General features: G+C 38.6%; 2 protein-coding genes across 2 annotated transcripts in view; one reads left to right on the forward strand and one right to left on the reverse strand.

Moving 5' to 3' along the window:
* LOC150089907 (uncharacterized) overlaps positions 1-10414 on the forward strand; it is a 166013-nt gene extending 155599 nt beyond the window's left edge. Inside the window, exons 6-7 of the mRNA XM_090390126.1 lie at positions 6931-6995; positions 10303-10414. Coding sequence (XP_090246252.1) covers positions 6931-6995; positions 10303-10414 — 177 coding nt within the window. The remainder of the gene's footprint in view (positions 1-6930; positions 6996-10302) is intronic.
* A 12278-nt stretch (positions 10415-22692) lies between these two features.
* LOC150089908 (terminal uridylyltransferase 7-like) lies at positions 22693-23607 on the reverse strand. The gene has a single exon (XM_090390127.1). It carries the CDS (start codon positions 23605-23607, stop codon positions 22693-22695), a length of 915 nt encoding a protein of 304 aa, XP_090246253.1.
* Between the last annotated feature and the right edge of the window lie 2156 nt (positions 23608-25763).

The raw sequence follows: 25763 nt of genomic DNA on the forward strand, positions 1-25763 counted from the left end.
AAGTACTCGGACTCTCTCCAGTCACTATCTGCCAGAGTAGAGGTAGCAAGATTATATACTAGCTGATCCAGAAGCCTCCTAAACAGTTACCAATAGGTTCTATCCAGTGTACTAACTAGCGGCTGGCCTGCGAACACCGTTTTAAAGCTGTACCCTCAAAATATAAGGAAAATTGGATCTCACCATGATGTTCATCGTAACCTCAAAAGTCATCAGTCATACTGCATGTTGGAAGACATGGGGAAGGGTTGGCCGGAACTTTGCTGTGGAGACTAAACATGGGTTCCACCACTTCAAGCCTCCAATAAGCAAAGTGAGGTATTGCACCAGTTGATGAGTCATCTGCCACCTAGTATTGCCTGGTAACACAGAGGGGCAGCATTCCTTCATGTGATGTGGGTGCCACACCTCGACCCCCTGCTTACGTTGGTTCACACCTGGGTGGTCACCCATAGTGTTCTTGTGCATGGAGGTTATACCCAGGATTACTAACAGTCCCACCATCATGAAGGTGCAAGCAGAGGATTTGGCTGTCACAGACCGTCCTGATTTCACCGAAATTGTGTCCACTTGAATTGAATGTAACCGCAATATCAGTTCCATCAGGGTTTTAGACTCCCAGGTAGCAAATACATTTGGCACATCTGAGAGAATGTCTGTGACAATCTGAAGGACCAGGTCTTGCTACTGGTTCATGTACTGTCAGCCCTATTATGTCATCTGGCTCATGAGTGATGATGTGGGCTACTGTATTCTTTTCCCCAGTACATTCCCTTACATGTTGATACAAATAACAATCATCTAGTTGATTTAGTTTAGTTGATGTTCCCAAGCTCACTGTAAGCTCGGCCCACTGTATTACAACTGATGACCAAGTTTGGTCATCGGCTACAATACTCTACCTGTGACAAGGTTTGATGAGTTATGCATTTTCAAATGCTGCTTGTTACCACTGTCATATTGGGTTGTTTATTCACTGAATAGCCTCTCTGTTACTCTGCACAAGTCATGTCAGTCTCCATTGGCTTCTTGAATCAGCAAGTTTTCTCTGACCCTAGGGCCACCATTGGCTGGATGTTATTTGTCCATCCTTGATATGTCCGATACACAGTCATACATAAAAAACATGCATGTGTACCTTGTACTCACGAAACATGTTTATGTGAAAACATCTTTGATGAAAATGCGAAACAGAAATGATGCAAATTATGTCACTTTCTAAATGATGCTAATGTAGTCACTAATGTTGATTCGGTAGAGAAAGTAGTTAGCATGAGCCCACTACTCACTCTACCATATTACTTGCAAATTCATGACAAATTTGGTAGACTACGTAGCGAGCATGAGCTCGCTACTTACTCTACCGAATCAACGTTAGTGACTGCATTAGCGTCATTTAGAAAGTGACATCATTTCCTTCTGACATTTTCGTTATCAGTTACTTCTGCTTCTGTCCAAAAATGTAGTGGGTGCCGCCCAAGATGTTTTCATGTCAAAAACCCAACAGGCTACAGTTTCCTGGATACTCATGCTGGTGTACCTGTCCCTAACTACCATGCCATGTTCAGTCACTTAATGGTCTCGCCCATTCTTGCACTGAATAGCACACATGTGGCATTCCTTTTTATCAGACCATGCTTTATACACTGAGTGATCACTGAATTATGACCACCTACCTAATACTTCGTAGGTCCTTCTTTTGCCCACAGCAGCTATCTGACATGACATTGATTCAACAAGATGTCAGAAGTGCTCCGGTGGTATGGTCAACCAAGCTGTGTGTAATGTGGTCAGCAATGCAGGTATGGAGGTGATTGGTGTATCCAGACACCTGATATGCCTTTCCATAGTGTCCCACAAGTGCTCTGTGGGATTGATATGGGGGGAGTGTGGAGGCCCATCGATATGCTGGAAGTCAGAACTGTGTTCCTAAAACCATTCCTGCACATCAAGTGCCTGATGGCTCGGCGCTTTGTCATCTTGGAAGATACCATCGCCATTCGGAAAAAAGTGTAACATAGCGAGGTGTACACAGTCAGCAAGCAGTTGATGATAACGGAGACCACTGATATGTTGTTCCGCATGCACCAGGGATCCAAGTTCCTGCCAGTGAAACATGTCCCACACTATAAAACCACCTCAACGGCCTGCACTTTTGATACCATGCATGATGGATGTTGTTGACGCCAAATCTGTACACGACCATCCACTGTGTGGAGTAAATAACATGACTCATTCGAACAGCACACCTTCCAGTCTTCTAACATCCAACTTGCATGCTCTTTGCACTAGGCGAGTCTTTTACGCCAATGAACCTTGGTTAGGAGAGGATGCCGTAAGGGTCATCTGCTGGTATAGCCCATACGTGCGAGTGTGCGACGCATGATCATGCTAGATATTTTTCCGGGTTGGCCCATGTTATATTGGGTAGTCAACTCTTCAACAGTGCTGTGTCTGTTTGCCTGTACACATCGTTGGACCCGGCACTCACCTCTAATGCCAACCTTTCGCTGACCTTTGTAGTTTTTCCGTCGGGTCGTTGTTTGACCATTTTGACACCAGTCCTGGTACACTTTAACTACAGCAGCTCTCGAACACCCCACCAGTTCAGCTTTTTGGGAAATTGAGGCACCAGCTCATCGAGCACCCACAATCTGTCCTTTATCAAAGTCCAATAAATTCTTCCTTTTACCCATCATGCTCGGAATTTTAATACCCACTGAACCACTGACACCTTATCTATGCTATGTAGGTCAACTAACTGCACACTCTCGTACCTCACGTCAGCGGGTCGCATTTAGTTTTCATAGGGGGTGGTCATAATTCAGTGATCACTCAGTGTATAACGTAGTGCAAACACAAGATGATGTTATGGGAGTGCTCCATTTCATGAAAGAAGCTAAGTGTATCTAATAATAAATTAGCCACTCAGTGTATATTAAAATAATGTTTTAACTTCTTTATATCACATAGCAACTTGGATACCAGGGTTCGAGCCCATCACGACCAAATACGGAGGATGCAGAAAGGTCAGGGAATGACCACCGCATATCCTGGAGCAATATGGCCTTAGTTGCTAATGCTCCTAACAACCAAATAACTAACTAGCAACTTGGATAGAACTGCTTCAGTATTTACAAGCCATCATCAGAGATTGACTAATCAAGACCACCTTCTGATGATCCACCATCAGTTATGAAGCACACCATTGTAATGATGGTATTTGTTTAAAATGGGTGCTGCTTGTAATTTGTGGCTAAGAAAGTTTATTCTATCTTTAGTATTAAAACCATTGTGTTTTTACATATACAGGCATACCTCGATTAACGAATAGGATGCGTTCCACGAAATTACTTAAGCGAAACTTCGTTTTCAGAGGTAAAAATACTATGGCCAGAATAGGGATACGTTCCTACGTAAAGAAAATGAAAAGCTTTTTTTCCAACAAAGAAAAGTTTTATTAAATAAACAGTCAACTTACATACAAAGTGAAATCACATTTTAAAATATGAGGTTAAAGTTGATTGTTTATGCTTTTTTTCTCTTTCATTTAACAATTGCCTATACGGAGTTATTGCATTTAACACTGATCGCTTAACTATAACACTTCTTCCTAAATCAGGATCATTTTCATTAAAAAAATTTAAAACGTTTTCAATGTCATTTAAGCACCTTTTTAAATCTTTGGTTGTTAACACTTTTTCGGCAGGAACTTCTTTAACTTCGCCTTCATTATCTTTGTCTTCGTTGCTAACAAGGTTTTCTAAATCTTCCACTGAAAAACAATCATCTTCTGCATTCAATAAATTTCTAACATCCTCTTCATCAACATTTTCGAAACCTATTGATTGAGCCATTTGGATAACTTCATTTCTAATTTCTTGGATGTTATTTTCTTCTTCTAGTACAACTTCTGGCCATATTTTGCGCCAAACTCCATTTAAGCATTTCTTAGTGACTTCTTTCCAAGAACTATCAATGTTTTCAATTGCGTTTTTAATGGTGTAGTTTTTCCAAAAAGTTTTAACTGTCATTTCCTCTTTATCCTCTAGTTCAGTTAAATTGCTTAAAGTTCGACGCAGATAATAAGCTTTAAATGATGCTATTACTCCCTGATCCAATGGTTGAATCAGGGAAGTTGTGTTTGCTGGAAGAAACACAACTTTGACAGGAATGCATGTGTCCAACGTGTTAAGATCAGTAGGATGTCCCGGAGCATTGTCTAACAACAAAAGAGCTTTTTCTTCAAAGTTGTTTTTTTGACAATACCGTTTTACTCCAGGACAAAAGTGGTTAACAAACCAATCAGTAAATAACTCCTTGGTAACCCACGCTTTTCTATTTGCTTTCCATATTACAGGTAAATTCATTTTTATGTTACCTTTTAACGCCCTCGGATTTTCTGAATGGTAAACTAATAACAATTTTAATTTATAATCGCCAGAGGCATTTGATCCAAAGAGTAATGTTAAACGGTCTTTTGCTGCTTTGAACCCAGCAGCTGATTTTTCTTCAATAGAAATGAAGCTTTTTGTTGGTAGCCGTTTCCAGAACAAACCGCTTTCGTCAACATTGAACACCAAATTTGGTGGAAAATTTTCACGTTCAATTATTTCCTTTAGTTTTTCTGGAAACTTATTTGCGGCTTCTCCTGTTAATTTTACACTATGAATCCTGGCCCGTTTTTTAAATTTCTCGAACCAACCACGAGAAGCCCCAAAGGTTTCCGTAATTTCTTCAGTTTGTTTAGATTTCAGGTGATTAAACAAAAATAATGCTTTTTCTTGAATCACCATTTGACTTAAAGGCATATGACGTTGTGACATATCATCTATCCACAAACTTAACATTTTCTCCATTTTTTCTAAAATTGGATTCCTTAAGCGAGTTAATTTTGCTGCTGTAACATCTGTACAATTCTGAGCAGACTGTTTTATTTTTTCTGATTGACTTAGTATGGTTGTTAAAGTTGATTGCGCTAATCCTAAAGAATGTGCCACATCGGATTTTCTTTCGCCGCTTTCAACACGTCGTACGATATTTAGTTTAGTTTCCAAAGAAATTGCTTTTCTTTTCTTTGATTCTGACATTTTAATTAACTAAAACAAAAATATTTCCAATAAAATTTACAAAATCTACGTTATGTAATGCTACAAAGAACCTACGTCAATTATTGCAATGCGCCACACTGAAACAACGTCAATCATGTAAACAACAACTAAATTAAGCTATTGACGTGCAAAACTGTTATAACAGACACGCCCGCAGCTCGGGAGCACTCGGGAATACGTAACGAATCGCCGTCAGTCACCAATCGGATGATTGTCAGGCGTTGGCGTTAAATTGGAATATTTTTTTATGTTAAATGGGGCTTGAAATTGCGGACTTCGTTATATCGAGGCTTCGTTATCAGAGGTAACGTTAACCGAGGTATGCCTGTAATCCTAAATTTATTAATGGATACATTTATTATTTTTCCCTCTTTTTTTTTTTTTTTTTGATAATTCAGTATTATCTTACCTATGTATATATTAAGTGCTATAGCATTATAATACACAGCCATTTCTGAATAAATAGAAAATTTTTAAGGCGGCATCGTTTTAAGTTATATCTCATATTGCGAATATCTTCACAACGAGTTGCCATGATATTGCACTACTTTAAATAAGTAATGCTTCATCTAAGGAGAAGACTAATGTTGCTTATTCTCAGATAGGTACCACCACCCAGACGGCACCGTTTCAGGGCTTTTTGGCCCTTCTTCAACTCGTGAAGGTATTTACAATATGAGATATAACTTAAAACGATGCCACCTTAAAAATTTTCTGTTTATTCAGAAATGGCTGTGTATTATGATTCTATAGCACTTAATATATAAAAAAGTAAAGTGCAGCCATTATCAACCCACTGCAGGATGGAAGCCTCCTCAACAATTCATGCTGAGAGAAAAATGGACCATAATCTGCCACGCTGGTCCAGTGCGGGTTGGCAGATCGACCATATTCAGTAGTCAGGAGCTTGAACCCCTGTCTACTCAAAGAGCGTGTGCTACTGCACTCCCGCTCCTGCCCACTCGGCTACGGAGGCCGTTCTACATAGTCCAAATTTGTTCGCAGCTTGAGGCTCTAGCCCTAAATGCGCCTTAGTCTAAATACATCATACACCATCAGGCATCTCTCATATTGTGGAGTTATACTTCATAACTGTTTTGCCATCATTGCATCACTTGGGTACGCACCCACCGAAGAAGGGCCAAATAGCCCTGAAACGTCACCGGGGGGGGCTGATTATGTCCGGAGTTTCCAAGAATAGGTAACAACAGCCTTCTCCACTGGGGAAGTGTTGCCTATTCAAGGAGTTTATTATGAGTTTTTGAGTGGTGTGAGTTGAAGGAGTTACTGTCCCTTTCATTCTTCTACACCGTTTCTTTTCCTCTTCCACTCCTACTGTTACTTTCCCTCCCTTTTTGCTTTTCTAAGTCTAATAGGGACAATTGGATAGTCGAGTTATTATCCCACACATATACAAAATAGCCCTGAAACAGTGCCGTCTGGGTGGTGGTACCTATCTGAGAATAAGTAACATTAGTCTTCTCCTTAGGTGAAGTGTTACTTATTCGAAGTAGTGCAATATCATGGCAACTCGTTGTGAAGGTATTCACAATATGAGATATAACTTAAAACGATGCCGCCTTAAAAATTTTCTGTTTATTCAGAAATGGCTGTGTATTATGATGCTATAGCACTTAATATATACATAGTCCAAATTTGGTCGCAGCTTGAGGCTCTAGCCCTAAATGCGCGTTAGTCTAAGTATTATCTTGCCTCATGATCTCAAAATTAATGAAATTGTGTTCTGTTGTGAAAATTTTGAATAGTCTTATATTTTGTAAGCCGTGATGTGTACTGAGGATTTTTTTTTTCTGATTAGGAATGGATAAAGCTGGATCCCTCAGCACGAAAAGAATGCCCATCCTGTAAAATTCCAATTGAGAAGTATGCAGGATGTAATCATATGACTTGTATAAATTGTAAGAGTCACATGTGTTGGCTGTGCTTAAGAGTGTTTCCTACTGGAAACGATGTTTACAATCATTTACCTTACTGTTCAATGAATCAGAATTCGTATTAATGAACACTAGTCATTTAGGCATTATTTCCTTCTTTTTTTTTCAGCAATATAGCTTGATTAAAATTATATTATTTGTGTTTGGTTCAGCTGCTTATAAATACAGTTGAATTAATGAGATCAGAAACATGTCACATATTTGAAATTTTACAGGAGTCATAAAACTGTTTTTCTTTGATGTAGCCATTAAAAATTATTTTTTGTTTGTTTCCATTAATCACAGTAACTTTTAAAACATGATGAAATATATTTTCAAATGTTGGGTTATATTTTGATTTTAAATCAAAAATAAAAAAGGCTGATCCGTATTGTTTCTGCAAGTAAAGTCAGGTCTTATATTTTCAACTCCGGAATTTAAAAAAATAAAGAGAAAAATATGAAACAAACATAAATATTATTTTTTGATATAGTGTGGAATTGCAGTAGTATTTTATTCACAAAAGCTTGAATAATTTTAATAAATTTCATTTTAGACACTCTCTTCACATTCATTAATGGGCCAGTGATCTAATATTTCTTCATAAAAATCTTTGTATTCTTCATCAACATAAGCTGGAAGCTGTTGGATGTTTTCAAGTTTTTACCTTGGTTTAGGGACTTTTCCAACAGGATATGCTTGGTTTTAGGGTAAACTGACAAGGTTGTCATTATCTGGTCTGAGAACTTTGAAACTGTAAGAAATTATCCTGTCTATATACTCATGGACAGAAATAATTCCATTCAGTGAAGTCACATGAAAAATGCATGAGTTGTGATTACACCAAAGTTTTTTTTATGAATTTTAGGCACATTTTTTTGCAAGGGCTCAGTGGCAAGACAGGATTTTTTGAAGTGAAATGGCCACTAACTTTTGAAATCCAGTATTTGCCTATATATTTTTTGAACATCAAATTTTTGGCTTGAACTCTTGATAATTTGTTTGTACTGTTGAGGTGTATATATTTGATCATAATTTCTAAGTTTTGTTTTAATGGTCCTGAAGTTCCTATCATCTGGGAGAAAAGAATGCTTACTTATTGAGGAGTAATGTTCGATTTTATCGAAACAGACAGTATCTAAATGCTTGACAATATCTCATCAGGTTTTTTTTTTTTTTTTTCTGGCCTGAGCATCACCTGTCACTTAAAAGGTATAATTTTTTAAATTACTAGGAATATGGGAGTCAATATATTTCATGTGCATATAGCACACTTTGTTGGCTCCTTTTTAGCACCCCCCCCCTCTCTCTCTCTCTCTCTCTCTCTCTCTCTCTCTCTCTCTCTCTCTCTCTCTCTCTCATGTACAAGTACAACTTTGTTATTTCTGTCTTTAAGTTATTATTAGCCCTATGGTGCAAGGAAGCCTGAGGCTTAGCATTAGCATTAGTAGAGGCATATGATGCAAGAAAGCAAGCTTATTCAGCATCAGCCAAAAAAAAACACACCACTCCCATTTCACCCCTCCGTTTGTTCGAAATACCTGTCCAGTTGAGCCTTAAATTTGTTTAGGCTATCAACTTCAACAACAAATGATGGAAGTCGGTTCCACCAACCAACCACCCGCTGGCCAAAGGCAAATTTCCACACATCTATCCGACATCCGTCCTTCCTCAATTTGAATTTATGTCCTCTGAGGTGATTATTCTGAGCAAGAGGAAGAATCCCATTGGCATTGAGCATGTTCAAACCATTCAAAGCCTTATACACCTCTATCAGATCACCTCGCCGGTGCCTAGTCTCCAGACTCTGTAATTTGCAAAACTTAAGCCTTTCTTCATAAGAGCAACCCTTTGTTCCATTCACTAATCTTGTTGCCCTTCTCTGTACCCGTTCCAGCAGCTCTACATCCTTCTTGAAATGAGGCTTCCAGACCTGTATACAGTACTCAAGATGTGGCCTAACCATTGCCTTATACAAGGGAATAATCACCTCCTTATCCCTGCTAGAAAAATTCCTGTATATCATTGACAAGACACCATGAGCTACTCTTGCAGCTCGTCTGCACTGCTCAGAGAACTTCATATCTGCCTGCACAATTACCCCTAGGTCCTTTTCATTCTCCACCACTGTCAGTGTAGTACCGCAGAGTTGATACGTTGCTCTGGGGTTACTGTTTCCCATATGTAGTACTTTACATTTGTCAATGTTAAACTTCATTTGCCACCTCTTAGCCCATCTGTTCAGCCTTTCCAGATCCTGTTGCAGCAGCATAGCGTCAGTAGTGTCCTTAACAACCCTGCCAACCTTTGTATCATCTGCAAACTTGGACATTAAACTTGATATACCATCATCAGTATCATTCATAAACACCAAAAACAACAACGGACCCAACACTGAACCCTGAGGAACTCCACTAATAACATTAGTCCACGTTGAGCAGTGTCCATTGATTACCACTCTCTGTCTTCTGACACTCAACCATCCCCTTATCCATAGCAGCAATTTGCCTCCAATGCCACACTGCTCCAATTTGTGCAGCAGTCTTCCATGTGCAACAGTATCAAAAGCCTTTCTAAAATCCAAATATATAATATCAAAGTTATTCCCTGCATCCAGTTCTTTTGTGACTACATCATAGTATCCAATCAAATTGGTCAGGCAAGACCTGCCTTAACAAAACCATGCTGCGTCTGAGCTATAACTGAATTTTTGTCTAGATGATCCTGCAGCTTTATGCTGCTCCAGCCTAAAAAAATTCCTGAGTTACCTTGAGAGAGTTGATTGGTTGGTTGGTTTGTTGAGAGAGAGAGAGAGAGAAGGGGGGGAGGACCCTGGGTGTGCTAAGCCTATACTCACCAGTGTGAGCCCCTGAGGTGATTATGTATACCAAAACAATATAATCATAACTGCCTCATATACAACACATCCTGTACAAGGACACATGACATATTTTGCATGTAATGAAAGCAAATTTCTACAGTGACTTCTTCTCTTTTGCACTTTTTTTACACATCTATAATTCCTCACATTTAATACAAGTGTCTATCTGTAGTTGACCAAACCTTAAGTGAAAATTTTCTCTAAAATATTTTAAATAGAATTCATATTTATCATTGAACCTGGATTGAGTTTTACAAAAGATGCATTGTTTTGACATCTGATCTAGCATCTAAATAATCAAGTGATTTTCTTCCATAATGTGTAGTTTTTGTAAAGTGAAAATTATTAAATTTCTCTAAAATTTGTTGTTTTTCAGCAAAATCAAACCTATTGAAACAACCCATACAGCACAGACAGTCCAAACAAGTTCTACGAGCCTCAACGATTTTTGCTTTCCAGTTTATATGTTGGATCCTCTTAACTTTTGAATTACAGAACTTTTTTTTTTTTGTGATTATCTGTTTCCCTTTTCCTTTTCTTGATTCAGAAATCACTGAATCAGATTTACTGTTACTAACATTTGACATTGTAATAAATTAAAAAAATAAAGCTAAACAAAATTACTTATCAAGTATTCCATCTGAAAAACACAACTGTACAGGTAGAAATTATTATCTGACTTTATGTAAAGAATGTCCTTTTAATATTTTTTATTCAAGCAGCAGTTTCTTCTGAAGAGTATATATGAGGTGTAGCAATAAAGTTCCTGAATTCGTGCTTTTATTATTAAACTAGTATACAGGAACCAAGCAACACTAGCACATCCAGATGGGTTGACAGCAGAAACTCATTCGGCCAATGACTCGTGTTATTTCTGGACTCATCAGTGAATTCACTGCTAAATATTTTAAGGAAGATTTTACTGGACTGATGTAGCTTTTGCATGTAATATGCATTTACTAATAAAGAAAATATGCCTAAAACTCATTTTCAGAAAATTAATGACTCATGTCCTTCTGATCTCATCGATTCAATTAGTATTTCATTTGAAATTTTTAATTTGAAAATGGTTTAATTTCAACTCTAAATTTATACTGTTTTATGAAAAGTTTTATTACTCAAAATATGTAAAATATTCATGGTTGGTGTCAATCAGATAGGTCAGGTAAATTTCAAAAAATTTTCCCTGTTATTCAGGGAAAATTTTTTGAAATATACCTATGTATATTTCTGAATTGTGGTGAAGAATAAAGAATATTTTCTTGACTCTAGATCTTCATTGCTATTGAGAATAGTTTGCTGTTTAAGTTCTTATGTCATTTTCTGTTTTTTTTTTTTTTTTTTTTTTGAAATCAGCTACCTTGCAATGTCTGTGTGAGTGGCTAAAAACTTGGGAATGAATGTCTTTTCTGTATTCTTTATTCAAGCAACAGTTTCTTTTGAAGAACATATATGAGGCCTGGCAATAAAGTTCCTGGACTGGTGCTGTTGCAGTCATATTAGATGAGTCTGAAAATAAACCGAAGTGGTACATTGTTCAGACTTTCCCCAAAAGATGATGGGACAGTGATAGTCCAGTAGGCTGATAGGGTGCAAATAAGAACAGTTCCTTTAGTAACATTAATGTTTCATGTCACAATTTTGCAATGGAGCAGCAAGCAAATATCAAATTTTGCTTTAAACTGGAAAAATCTGCAACAGAAACATATGAAACATTAAAAACTGTTTATGGTGATGAAACGTTGTCAACCTAGTATGTTTCAATAAAATTCCAATACATATATATATATAGTGTTATAACCGCATTGGGATATAGGTTTAGGGTTATATTTTCTATTGCAATTTTATTGACCTTGAATAGAAATCATGACTCAAACCAGAACAGCAAAGCAAAAGGCTCAAACTAGTGGGAGTGCTGTGGCTCGAGAGAACTGAGGGGGGCGGTTGTGCTCTGAATCAGTGTTGAAATGCACTGCTTGTTAGATGTTTGTGGACAATCAGGAATGGGACATATTGCCAAGGGGAATGTCTTTGTGTGTGTGCGCAATGTAAGGAGTGCAAGGAATTCAGGCGCCAACTTGGCATTGTTATAAGCTTATATGAGAGCTTGAAGGACATGGTGGATGCCCTCGAAGAATTTAAATTGAGGGGCCCATCAATCTCTCAGCTGGCCACATCAATACCAGAGCTTGCACTTGAATTTCACGCAACACAGCAGCAACCCCCAAGGCAGAATGTGCTGGTCCCAAAGGAACTAGTTGTAGGTGACTATTGTCAGGGAAACAGGGAACATATTGTGCAAAAAGGATATATGCAACAGGACCAGGGTATGTCTACCAGAGGCAAAGGTTGATAACGTAGGGCATATATCATCATTTAAGGGTACAAAGGGTGATATTGTTGTACACGTTGGCACTAATGATATTAAGAGTAGGAGATCGGCAGAATTACTTAACAAGTACAAGACAGTGTGAAAAAAGCCGAGAGTTGGGGGTTGAATTTGAAACTGTCTGCAATTCTGCCCAGACACATAGGAGGAAGTATATGAGGAGAGCCTTGTCGAGGCTCAAGAGGTAGAAATTTTCTCAGCGTGGTCTGTGCTTGTTAACAGGAGAGACCGCTTCTACAGGATTGGGACACACTTAAATAGATAGGGTGCAAGAATATTTGCTGATGCTATTGAGGCAGTGTTAGGTGGGTTGGAAAACTGCTAGCTTGGGGCGATACACAGACTAAAAGATTAACAGTAGCCCCTGGCAGAGGTAAAAGTGATTTTTGCACTACTTCTATTGAAATGCAATTGAGCAGCAGCCTGGAAAGCAAGACAATGGGAATTTCCAGGATTGCTGGGAGTCATACTGGAACAAGTAAATACATGGGCTGTGTTAGAGTAACTAAGAGTAGAAACAGGTGCATGTATACTTGCATGTACACCAATGCTAGGAGTATAGTTAATAAATTCGATGAGCTTGAGCTGCTAGTTAAGATATCAAAGGCAGATATTGTTGGGATATCAGAGACATGGTGTCACACAGATATAAGCAGTGCAGAACTGAAATTTTGGGGGTACAATGTACAGAAAGGATAGACAGGAAGGGCGGAGGGGTTATGTCGTTAGTTAAGAAACAATATCTAAGGAAGTGCATCCAATTATTGTGGGTGGACAATGCAATATTGAGTCTGTTTGGTGTGACATAAGCACTGCGAAAGGAAAAATCAAAGTGTGTGTTATAGGCCTAATGAATCTGATGACTATAATGAGCAATTGTGCAGAGAAATAGAGTGGCCCAGTAAATTAGAGTGTCTTATAATGGGGGATTTTAATTTCCCGGATATTGAGTGGAATTTGTGGATTGGTCACTTACACACTAGCAAGGCTTTTGTGGGTTTATTGGATGATTGTTTTCTACAGCAGCTTGTTTGGGAAGCAACTAGAGGGAATAATACTCTTGATCTGATTATCAGTAGTGATTCTTCATGCATCAAGAATCTACTGATAAAGGAACCACTAGGTGACAGCAATCACAGTGTGCTGAAGTGGGATTTACTCAAAGAGTTAACTACCATCAAGGGTAAAGGGAAGGGTTTTTGCTTTCATAAAGGTGACTATGGTGGTCTGAGACAGTATTCAAATTCTATACGGTGGAACCAACTGATGATGTTACCAACAGCAAATTCAAAATGGGAAGCATTCAAAGAATTAATCTTGGAAGCTACTAGGCTTTTCATACCAACTAAGAAATATTGTTCAAGGTTTAGGCCTAAATGGATGTCAGATGAACTAATTAGACATTTGACATGGGATACATAACATGTGACACAGAAGCCTGTGATATAAGGTGGTGTGTACCCAAGTTACAAAAGAGGTTAGGCAGGCGAAGGCAGATTACGAGAAATCTTTGGCAAAGGATGCAAAGAAAAATAGCAAAGAGTTCTTTACTTATGCAAACTCTAGAAGGAAGGGGATGAATCAGATTGGTCCACTTGATATCGATGGTTCAACTGTTGATGGCCCTGCTCAGGTAGCTAACAAACTAAATGAATATTTTGCATTGACCTTCACACATGAATTATTCAGAGAGGGGAATGCTTGAGGTGTATTCAACTCTGGCAGTTAGCTAGATAATCTTGTAATAACAGAGTAAAGTGCAGGAGAAATTGTTGAAGATAAACACAAGAAAGGCAACTGGGCTGGATGGAATCTATCGAGTTATATTAAAGGAGGCGGCAAAGGAAGTAAGCAAACCCTTAGCCATAATTAGAGCTTCTTTGGATTCAGGGCAGGTACCCATGAACTGGAGATGTGTAAATGTGACCCCAATCCACAGAGGAGGATCAAAGGGAGACAGGTAATTACAAACCTGTTAGTTTTACTTCTGTTCCAGGGAAATTAATGGAGGCCCTGGTTAAAGAAGCATTGCAGGATCATCTAGACAAGACTTCAATTATAGCTCGGACACAGCATGGGTTTGTTAAAGGGAAGTCTTGTCTGACTAATTTGATTGGATACTATGATATAGTCACAAAGGAACTGGATGTAAAGAATAACTTTATCATATATTTGGATCTTAGAAAGGCCTTTGATACTGTTGCACATGGAAGACTGCTGCACAAATTGGAGCAGTGTGGCACTGGAGGCAAATTGCTGCTATGGATAAAGGGATGGTTGTGTGCGAGAAGGCTGAGTGGTAATCAATGGACACTGCTCATCGTGGACCAATGTTATTAGTGGAGTCCCTCAGGGTTCATTGTTGTTTTCTGTATATATAAATGATATTGATGATGGTATATCAGGCTTAATATCCAAGTTTGCAGACGATACGAAAGTTAGCAGGGTTGTTGATGACAGTACACTGCTGCAACAGGATCTAGAAAAGTTGCAGCAGTGTACTGCACATGGAAGACTGCTGAGAGGTGGCAAATGAAGTTTATCATTGACAAATGTAAAGTACTACATATGGGACGTATGCCCCATATGTAGTACTTTTCATTTGTCAGAGGGACCCAGAGTAACGTATCAACTCTGTTGTACCACACTGACAGTCGTAGAGAATGAAAAGGACCTGGGGGTAATTGTGCAGGCAGATATGAAGTTTTCTGAGCAGTTTGGACGGTCTGCAAGAGTAGGTCATGTTGTCTTGTCAATGATATACAGAAATTTTTCTAGCAAGGATAAGGAGGTGATTATCCACTTGTATAAGGCAATGGTCAGGCCACACCTTGAGTACTGTATACAGGTCTGGAGGCCTCATTTCAAGAAGGATGTAGAGCTGTTGGAACAGGTACAGAGATGGGCAACAAGATTAGTGAATGGAACAAAGGGTTGCTCTTACGAAGACAGGCTTAAGTTTTGAAAATTACAGTGTCTGGAGACTAGGCGCCTGCGAGGTGATCTGATTGAGGTGTATAAAGCCTTGAATGGTTTCAGCAAGCTCAATGCAGATGAGATTCTTCCTCTTGCTCAGAATAATCGCCTGAGAGGGCATAAATTCAAATTGAGGAAAGACGATTTTAGGATAGATGTGCGGAAGTTTGCCTTTAGCCAGCGAGTGGTTGATTGTTGGAACAAACATCTATCTGTCGTTATAGATGTTGATAGCTTAAATAGATTCAAGGCACTTGACAAACATTTGGAGCGAGAAAGCAATCTATATAAGCTTGCTTTCTTGCATCATGTGATGTTGCTAATGCTAATAAAGGTGCCAAGATATAATACTTTAATTTACAAATGGCATAAGTTGTGGCCATGTACAACTACATCTACGTTACGTTTAGATGATCGTAATGATTAATCTGACTTTCAGCATCAGGAGAAGATTTGTCATCTGGAAAAGCCCAGTTCTTGAATGAAGCTGAAATGCCTGATATTGCCAGTGACACTCCTGTTATCTTCCAGCTGACACACAGTTACATATACAATATGACAGTAAATAAAATCAAGTTGTTTTTTTATGGCAACCCTATTATTATTATTATTAGCTATATCGTGCAAAGAAGCTTGAGGCTTATGCTGCACCAGCCAAAAAAAAAAAAAAAAAAATTCCCGAGTTACCCTGAGAGAGAGAGAGAGAGTCAAAAGTAGAAGGGAATCACCAAGAAGAGAAAAATGATGATATCCAGCTCAGGACCCTGGGTGTGGCAAGCCCATACTCAACCCAGATGTGAGCCCATCAATTAAACTAACTGCCCTCTTTTGAATGGAATCTATAAGCCTGAGGGTTTTATATTCACTGCCCAAGATGTGAGAACGATATTCCATGGTAGAGTGTATTTGTGATTTGTATAGAGTGAACAACTGTTTGGAAGAAAAGTAACGCTGAGAGTGAAAGAGAAACTCCAGTTTTTTAGATGCAGAGAAAGCAATATTTGTGATGTGCTTATGCCATGAGAGATTAGAAGTCAGGGTAATCCCCGATAGAGATATGTGATCTTGTCTAGAAATCCAAGTGTCATTGAAGAATTGCATAGGAGCAGAAAAATCCTTTTTGCGAAATATAAGACAGTACACCTTTAGAAGAATTGAAATTAGTTATCTTGGCCCCACTGTAGAATTATATGGAGATCAGCATTTAAGGAATTCGAAATGGAAGTTTGAGAAGTTGAAGCTGTTTGAGCAGGGCAATGTTTCTCGAACTGAAAGGTGGAATGCAATGTGCTGTCATCAGCAGAACTGTGGATAGGATTTCTGGTCATTGGAAGAAGGTCATTAATATACAAGAACATCTGCATTGGTGGGAAACTTAGAAGGCATCACCTTTAGTGAGTGGTCAGAGAGAAAACGATACCTAATTAAAAAAACAGTTGATAAACCATAAGATGGAAGCTCTTTAGAAGACCCTTATGACCTGGGGGGATCACATCTGGTGAGTATGGGCTTGGCACACTCAGAGTCCTGAGGATGTCATCATTCTTCTCTTTCTTGGTGATTCCATTCTAGTTCTCTCTCTCTCACTCAGGCTAACTTGGGGAATTTTTTTTTTTTTTTTTTTTTTTTTTTTGGCTGGTGCAGCATAAGCCTCAGGCTTCCTTGCACCATATAGCAAATAATAATAATGCCAATCAATCAAAATAATTTCACTAAACTTTTCGATTGAATTTATTCATCGATGGGAAACAAGCCAGTATATCACCAGTGGGTTGATACAAATTCCATCTCTATCAATCCATACTGATAATCACTAATCAGATGGAAGTTTTCTAGATCAGCAGTTCCCAAACCACCCCAGGGCGCTGCAGCAAACTTGCAGGGGCGCCGCGATATATTTTAAATTTTGGAGGGAAACAACGATACTCGATACTGTCGAACACTGAACAAGCTACTAACTCAAAGTAGTTCACAGTTTCAGCATTACTTATTATATTGTTTGGACCTAACTACTTAATAAACGGAACTGTTAGGTATTTCTTTTGGCCTAGGGGGACAAAAAATTACTGAGACACTAAGGGTCCGTGAAACAAGAAAGTTTGGGAACCCTAGCTCTAGATAGTTTAGGAGTTGGCAGTTAATAGATTTCTCCATTAGTTTAGAAAGAGTAAAAGTAAGTGCAACAGGACGATAATTGAATGGGAAGGATTTGTCACCAATTTTAGGAACTGGGTGGATATGAGCAAATTTCTAAGCAGAAGGAAAAACATCAGTGGAATAAGAGTTTTAAAAAAAAAGGCAACAGAACAGGAGGAAGTTCAGGAGGACAGGGTTTGAGAGCAATTGGTGAAATGCAATCAGGACGTGCTTCTTGGTAACAAGACTTCAAAATTCTGACATCCTTTTGACGGAAAACCAAGCATTGAATGGAGTGTACTGGGAATGATAGGAGGTGGTGTATGCTCTTGTAATGTGAAACAACATGAGGTTGGGAATAGCCATGAGAGAAAAGCTCCGTTGGGGAGGAGACCACCACCAAGTTGTGATCTGAGTTGCCTAGACTATCACTCACCTTGACCATGTACTTAGAAGGGTTGTTTGTGAGAAAAAGATTAAGCATGGTGGTTACATGGATAGGATTGTCTGCTTTCTGGTAGGTAAATGAACTATCTGTGCGAGGTCATTAGTAATTGCAAAAAACAACATCTTGACCAGTTGGGTCCATGTGACTAGAAAATAGAAGCCAGCTGGAGTTATGAACATTAAAAATATCAAGGAAAATTACTTCACTGTTACAAAAGTTGGACTGGAGAAAGTCAAGTTTCAAAGAGAGGAAGTCAAAGAGTTCCAAGTGATTACAAGTCTCTGACAGGAAATATCAGAACGGACATATGCGCAAATACTATCTTTGAAGCGAAAGGAATCATACAGCGAATAATTTGAACAACTTAAATGAGCAGTGGTTGGATCAACTTATATCTGGGATTCTGTCAGAAAAATTACTTTGGGTTTGGCAGACTGTAAGTGAAAATGTACATCATTGAGATTAGAACTGAGACGACGAATGATTGTGAAATGAATAATGCTAAGAAAGAACCAGGTCCTGATGGTATTTCTCCACTAGTTCTTAAAGCCTTTTGTCACTTATTTCAAAAGTTTTTTTCTTCTGTTTGAAAATTTGCTAATATCCAGCCAGTTCCTAAAAATTAAGGGTGACAAATTTCTCCAACCAATATTGTCCCATTGCACTTCTACTCTTTCTAAAGTAATAGAGAAATCAGTTAACCGCCAAATCTTAAACCTAACTAGAAACCTGCCATCTGATCAACGATCACCAGTACGGTTTCCGTCTCTGTCGATCCACATATGATATTCTTGCTTATGATACCCATCTATCGGCAAATTCAATGGAAAAGTGAAACACCAGCAGTTGCTCTTGACATTTCAAAGGATTTTAATCGTGTTTGGCATAAAGGTCTTCTAAATAAGCTTCCATCTTATGGTTTGTCAACCATCCATCTATCATCACTTACTCACTACGGTTGAATAGTAGATAATATATACAGGGTGTTTCAGTTAAACGTTTCAGAACTTCTAAGAGGGGTAGGGTACATCCTGACAACTCGAAATCATATAGCAATGTGGGGTCGGAAATGCTTTCCTGAAGCGGTGTTGTACACAGAAGCACCATAAAGAAAAGAGACCGTAAGTGAGATATCGTTTTAATAATACATGAAAAGAAGCAAAAGGTACATGGATTAAAGTAAGTGTTCAAAGTTTCTTCCACGGGCTACAATGCACGCCTCACATCTCCGACGCATGGACATCCGAACATTCTGGAATACTCCAGGCGAATTTCGAATTTCTTCGGCAGCTACTGCGATTCTTGCAACCAGCTCCTCAGCATTGTCAACAGGGGTGTCATAAACTAGCGATTTCATATGACCGTGAAAATTCCTTCACAAGGGAAGGAATTTTCAACACGCATAACGACCATATCTGGGCGGTCGAGAACCCGCATGCAATACGACGTCGTGCAGCACAGATTCGATTTTCGGTCAATGTACGGGCCGGTATTATGGGAGATCACCTCATCGGACCTTACCTGTTACCGCGTCGTCTAACCGGACCTATCTACTTGATCTTTCTGCAGCAAGTATTGCCACAACTTTTGAGAGATGAACAGATTTCTGCATCGACGCAACAGACAATGTGGTTCCAACACGATGGAGCCCCTTCCCATTATAGCGGAGATGTTCGTAACTACCTGGATGTCACATTTGGTCAATAGTGGATCGGACGTGGTGGTCCCGTGCGTTGGCCTGCTCGGTCACCCGACCTATCATGTCTTGATTTTTATTTCTGGGGTCATATGAAATCGCTAGTTTATGACACCCCTGTTGACAATGCTGAGGAGCTGGTTGCAAGAATCGCAGTAACTGCCGAAGAAATTCGAAATTCGCCTGGAGTATTCCAGAATGTTCGGATGACCATGCGTCGGAGATGTGAGGCGTGCATTGTAGCCCGTGGAAGAAACTTCGAACACTTACTTTAAGCCATGTACCTTTTGCTTCTTTTCATGTATTATTAAAACGATTTCTCACTTACGGTCTCTTTTCTTTATGGTGCTTCTGTGTACAACACCGCTTCAGGAAAGCATTTCCGACCCCACATTGCTATATGATTTCGAGTTGTCAGGATGTACCCTACCCCTCTTAGAAGTTCTGAAGCGTTTAACTGAAACACCCTGTATATATGTCTTATAACTTTTTCACTAATGCTGGTGTTCCCCAAGGTTCAGTTCTTTCCCCCACTCTTTTCTTCTTGTATATAAATGACTTTCTTCCATTTACTGGAAATCCTATCCATAGTTCTGCTGATGAGAGCACATTGCATTCCAGTTTGAAAATCTTTCGATGCAGAAATGGCTTCAATTTTCCAAATATCCACTACCAATTCCTCAAATGCTGATCTCCAGGTAATTGTCCCTTGGGGGGGGAAAGATAACTCAGGATTGCTGCTATGGATAAAGGGGTGGTTGAGGTGGAGAAGACAGAGAGTGGTAATCAATGGACACTGGTCATCGTGGACTAATGTTATTAGTGGACTCCCTCAGGGTTCACTGTTCGGTCCATTATTGTTTTCTGTATTTATAAATAATATTGATGATGGTATATCAAACTTAATCTCCAAGTTTGCAGACGATGCAAAGGTTGGCAGGGTTGTTAAGGACGCTACTGACGCTATACTGCTGCAACAGGATCTGGAAAGGTTGAGCAGATGGGCTGAAAGGTGGCAAATGTAGTTTAACATTGACAAATGTAAAGTACTACATATGGGAAACAGCATCCCCAGAGCAACGTACCAACTCTGTGGTATTACACTGACAGTGGTAGAGAATGAAAAGGACCTGGGGGTAATTGTGAAGGCAGATATGAAGTTCTCTGACAGTGCAGATATGAAGTTCTCTGAGCAGTGCAGACGGGCTGCAAGTGTAGCTCACGGTGTCTTGTCATTGATATACAGGAATATTTCTAGCAGGGATACAGAGGTGATTATTCCCTTGTATAAGGCAATGGTCAGGGTACTATATACAGGTCTGGAGACCTCATTTCAATAAGGATGTAGAGCTGCTGGAACGAGTACAGAGAAGGGCAACAAGATTAGTGAATGGAACAAAGGGGTGCTCTTACGAAGAAAGGCTTAAGTTTTGCAAATTACAATGTCTGGAGACTAGGCACCAGCGAGTGATCTGATAGAGGTGTATGGTTTGAGCATGCTCAATGCTGATGGAATTCTTCCTTTTGCTCAGAGTAATCACCTGAGAGGGCATAAATTCAAATTGAGGAAAGACAGATGTAGGATAGATGTGCGGAAATTTGTCTTTAGCCAGCGGGTAGTTGGTTGGTGGAACAGACTTCCATCCCTTGTTGTGGAGGTTGAAAGCCTAAATATATTTAACGCTCAGCTTGACAGGTATTTTGAAGGAACAGAGGGGTGAATTGGAAGGTTTTTTTTTTTTTTTTTTTTTTTTTGGCTGATGCTGCATAACTTGCTTTCTGGCATCATATGCCTCTACTAATGCTAATGCTAATGCAACTCCTTTAATCTTGAGCTCTCTGACAGTGATATCCGTTTGAGTTGACACGTTCCTTGTAAGAGGACAACGGTTCATCTGTGGTCTGGTATATTTACTCAAACTATGTAGAAAAGGCATTTGAATCTTCCTGATGTGTTTTAAGAAATGAAATTTACCACATAGAAATTTTCGCTGATTATTTCGGATATTCATACATCCTTCACAATGTATTGGGGTTTGAGGAGGCATGGTGTAATCTACTGCTAAACACTTGTTAGTTCAATAATGAAATTTGTATATTTTAGTTCTATATGGGCATATTCGGTTTTTTCTTCTCTTTTACAAAATATCCATCATCATTTATGATATGTGATGTTTTTCTGAGTGAAAAGTTTCCCCTAAGATCTTTCATTTACCATGTGCAAAAATCTACTGTAGAGGTTGCATTGGCAATGTTGGATGTATAAACCATCTCTTGAGCATGCCCACATTTCAGATCATTCTGCCTGGACACTATTTCTCTATCATACATGAAATTTTCACTTCCACTGTTGGAAGTACTCCTCAGTACTAGTTCAGTGTTGTTCTTAGTGCGATTTTATCCCTTTTTTCTATATTTTCAATAAATTCCAAACTAACTAAACACTGATACTTGATATCTGGGATTCTGGGATTCGATTATTTAAAAATAGCTCAATAGAATAAAAATAGCGTTAATCCATAAAGATTAAATCTCAATGGTTTCCAAACATTATGTATGAGAAATATCTTCGAAATAAAATACTTCCTCCATAATAAATACCGCAGTTTTCTCATAGGCAGACTTGAAATGTGTGGATTCCACACATTTTTCTGCTTTTGTCAAGTGTATTGCACGTCAACTGTATTGTAAGTTACGCTGACGTCTGAAAGCACAATAACTCGGTGAAATAAAATACAAGATCCATCATTTCTCTTTCTGTTACTTAAAAGTAGCTCTCTATAAATGTAGCTATCTCCTCGGCTATCAGTTAAAAAGTGGACTTTGAATAAAGCCACAAAATAGTGCAGCGTTATAAAATGATTAGCGTTGATTTCAAAGAACTACTATTTCCCATAGTACTATCCTCGAGGCGTTGATAATTCTGCCATTTTCCAGTTTACTTCATGGAATATATCGACGAACTTTATATTTCTTCTTCTATCATATCCTTCTGCATCTTAATGCAAAGCAAAAAGATTACAGTATATTGTTCAAAACTTAAGCCTAAATGGATATTAAATTCACTAAGATATTTTTTTCCTTTTTTTTTTTTATAACAATGTAACAGAGTTTCTAAATCTCACTTCCAAGAATTTACTGACAGATTTTTAGATCTAAAAGGAATACTTTTGCCTTTGAGGGTTTCAACTATTCTCCTCTCTAATAAAGTTTCTGTGGTGGCGGCTGTATACAGGGCTGATCGAAGAATTTGTTTAAATCTTCCGAAATCTACTTTATTGAAATACATTCCCAAATTATTATCCAACTGGAAAGGATCTTCAATAGCTAATGGCGAATTCCATCCTGGTTTTGCTGCTCGTGAATAATTAATTCTCCTTCTTACTGAAATTATTGTGTTCTGGTGGTCGAACTCTTCGCAATAATATAACAACATTCGAAGCCATAGTTCACCAACTCTGTCTTTGTTCTTTTTAGATCCAGCCCAACTTCTTGGTATTCTTTCCACTTCATTTTGGAAGTGAATTGGATTTCTTTCTATCCAATGGTCTCTTGGCGCACCAGGTAGTCCTGATAACACTGGAAGAACCGGTGGATGAATTCTTTGTAAGAAATACACCACTAATAGTGACAAACCAAGTGAAGAAACACCATACTTTCCAGTTCCTTCAACTTGAAGTTGCCTGGTCAGATATTTAAAATTTAAAAGATTTCTAACTCTTACATCAATTTGAGTGTAGGCATACAATAACTTAATATTAGCTTCGGCCGAAAAATGATTGATATAAATATCTACGAGAATTTTTCCTCGCCTTAATCCTTGACTTGGGTACATTTCTTTAACAAATGACATCCGGGTGCGGATGATAACTTCTGCCCCTAGGCATGAGGTTTGATTATTCAGCTCATCACAAAGCTCTCTGATCATTCTTATTATCTCTGCTCGCCACACCTTGGGTCCATGAGTAGTGACGTTGACATTCAGATCCAAATCTGAGTTATAAACATCGAGTCGAGACATAGATGATCCAATCATCGATACAAAAGATTGAGGAAATAATTGTTGTAGATGCTACCTGATGTTGTCACATAGTAAATCCTTTTCAGCTCGTTCGCTTGCGTTGGACTTAATTTTTCCGCTTGACAATCGCACAATGCGGACAGACCATCTATACGCAAAGAATTTCGTAATGCGTGTGCTAACCAATCTTGACTATCGAAACTAATACCCGTAGACACTTGAGAACAATAATGATGTTCTCTGGTCCGTTGAACTTTTACTCTAAGATCGGTTAATGCGTCTTCAAGACTCTTGACAGTTTCAGTCTCCACTCCTCCTGTTGTCATGACAATACTTAATCCTTCTGTGAAAATAAATATCTCTAATACCTTGATTTCCTGCAAGATGATGGATGCATCTTAAATTGTGCATTGAATGATGCTAATAACTAAAAACTTGTTCACAGAACAATAAAAAAAAAAATTTTTTTTTGATTGTATAAAGATGGTACATAAGCCTTTTGTCCCTTTTACTTTTCTACCTTAAAAATAGGGGGAAGGGTTAGGATTTTAATGATTGGTTCCTTTCCTTCTCTCATTCTAATTTATCAAGACGAGCAGAAACGGGGACACTCACCTAGTCTCTTCTGTTCTCACAATGCAATTTTAATTCTATTCCTGAAAATACCTCAAGTTCTTCATTATTGATGAAAATACTTATCTCAGACTTTAAGAAACAACCCCAAGGCTGAAAGAATTGTTTTTCATAAACGTAAACATACGAATTTCACATGGAATATACTTGGTGGATACAGGAGTTACTGAGTCAGTAAAGGTCTGTTTTGTTTTGTTTTTGTAATCAGTAAAAATATCCAAATTTTTATTTCCATAATGAAGAAAATGACCTATTCACATTTCAAGCAGTGAATAAAAGACAAGATATCAATATTTCAAATGATATCATTTTTTTTATACTACTACTTCATGTGATCATAAATATCCCATATTTAAATCAAATTCGCATTTTATTTCTATTGTTTTCAATGCTTGTACACACACACCGAGCCTTGTCGATTAATTCGGCCCTGGAAATATTGTGCAAGGCTCAAGGGGTAGAATTTTTTTCAGCCTGGTCTGTACTTGTTAACAGGAGAGACTGCTTCTACAGAGATGGGATACACTTAAATAGAAAGGGTGCAAGAATATTTGCTGATGCTATCGAGGCAGTGTAAGGTGGGTGGGAAAACTTCTAGCTGGCGGGAATACGAGGACTCATAGTTTAACAGTAGCCGCAGGCAGAGGTGAAGGTGATTTTTGCACAACTTCTATTAGAATAAGTAGCGACCTGGAGCAAGGGGGTGTTGGGGGTTTCAGAGATGGATGGCAGTCATCGTGAAATAGGTGGGTATATGGGATGTGTTAGGGTAACTAGGAATAAGAATAGGTGCATGTATACCAATGCTAGAAGTACAGTAAATAAATTTGATGAATTTGAAGTGTTGGTCAAGACATCAAAGGCGGATATTGTTGGGATAGCTGAGACGTGGTGTCACCCAGATATAAGGAATACAGAACTGGAATTTGGGGAGTACAATATGTACAGAAAGGATAGACAAGATAGGAAGGAAAGAGGTGTTATGCTGTTAATTAAGAAAAACTTAAAATCAAAAGAAGTGCACCCAGTTGATATAGATGAACAGTGCCTGTTGAGCCAGTTTGGTTTGACATAAGCACAGTGAAAGCAAAAATAAGAGTAGGAGTTGTTATAGGCCTAATGACTCGAATGAGTACAATGAACAATTGTACAGAAAAATAGAGTGGGCTAGTAAATCAGAATGCCTTATAAGGGGGAATTTTAACTTCCCAGATATTGACTGGAACTTGTGCTTGGTCACTCACACAGCAGTAAGACTTTTTTGGATTTATTGGATGATTATTCTCTGCAGCAGCATGCTAGAGAGGCAACCAGAGAGGGTAATACACTTGATCTGGTTATCAGCAGTGATCATTCGGGTGTTAACAATTTGCAGATAAAGGGACCACTAGGTGGCAGTGATCACAGTGTACTGATGTGGGATTTATTTAAAGATTTAATTTCCATCAGGGGTGAATGAAAGGGTTTTTGCTCCGTAAAGGTGAGTACAGTGGTCTCAGACAGTTCTTAAATTCCGTGCAGTGGGATCAACTGACGAT

Source organism: Mastigoproctus giganteus, chromosome 2, assembly GCF_048544385.1.
Source record: "Mastigoproctus giganteus isolate SK-2022 chromosome 2, ASM4854438v1, whole genome shotgun sequence".
Lineage (NCBI taxonomy): Eukaryota > Metazoa > Arthropoda > Arachnida > Uropygi > Thelyphonidae > Mastigoproctus > Mastigoproctus giganteus.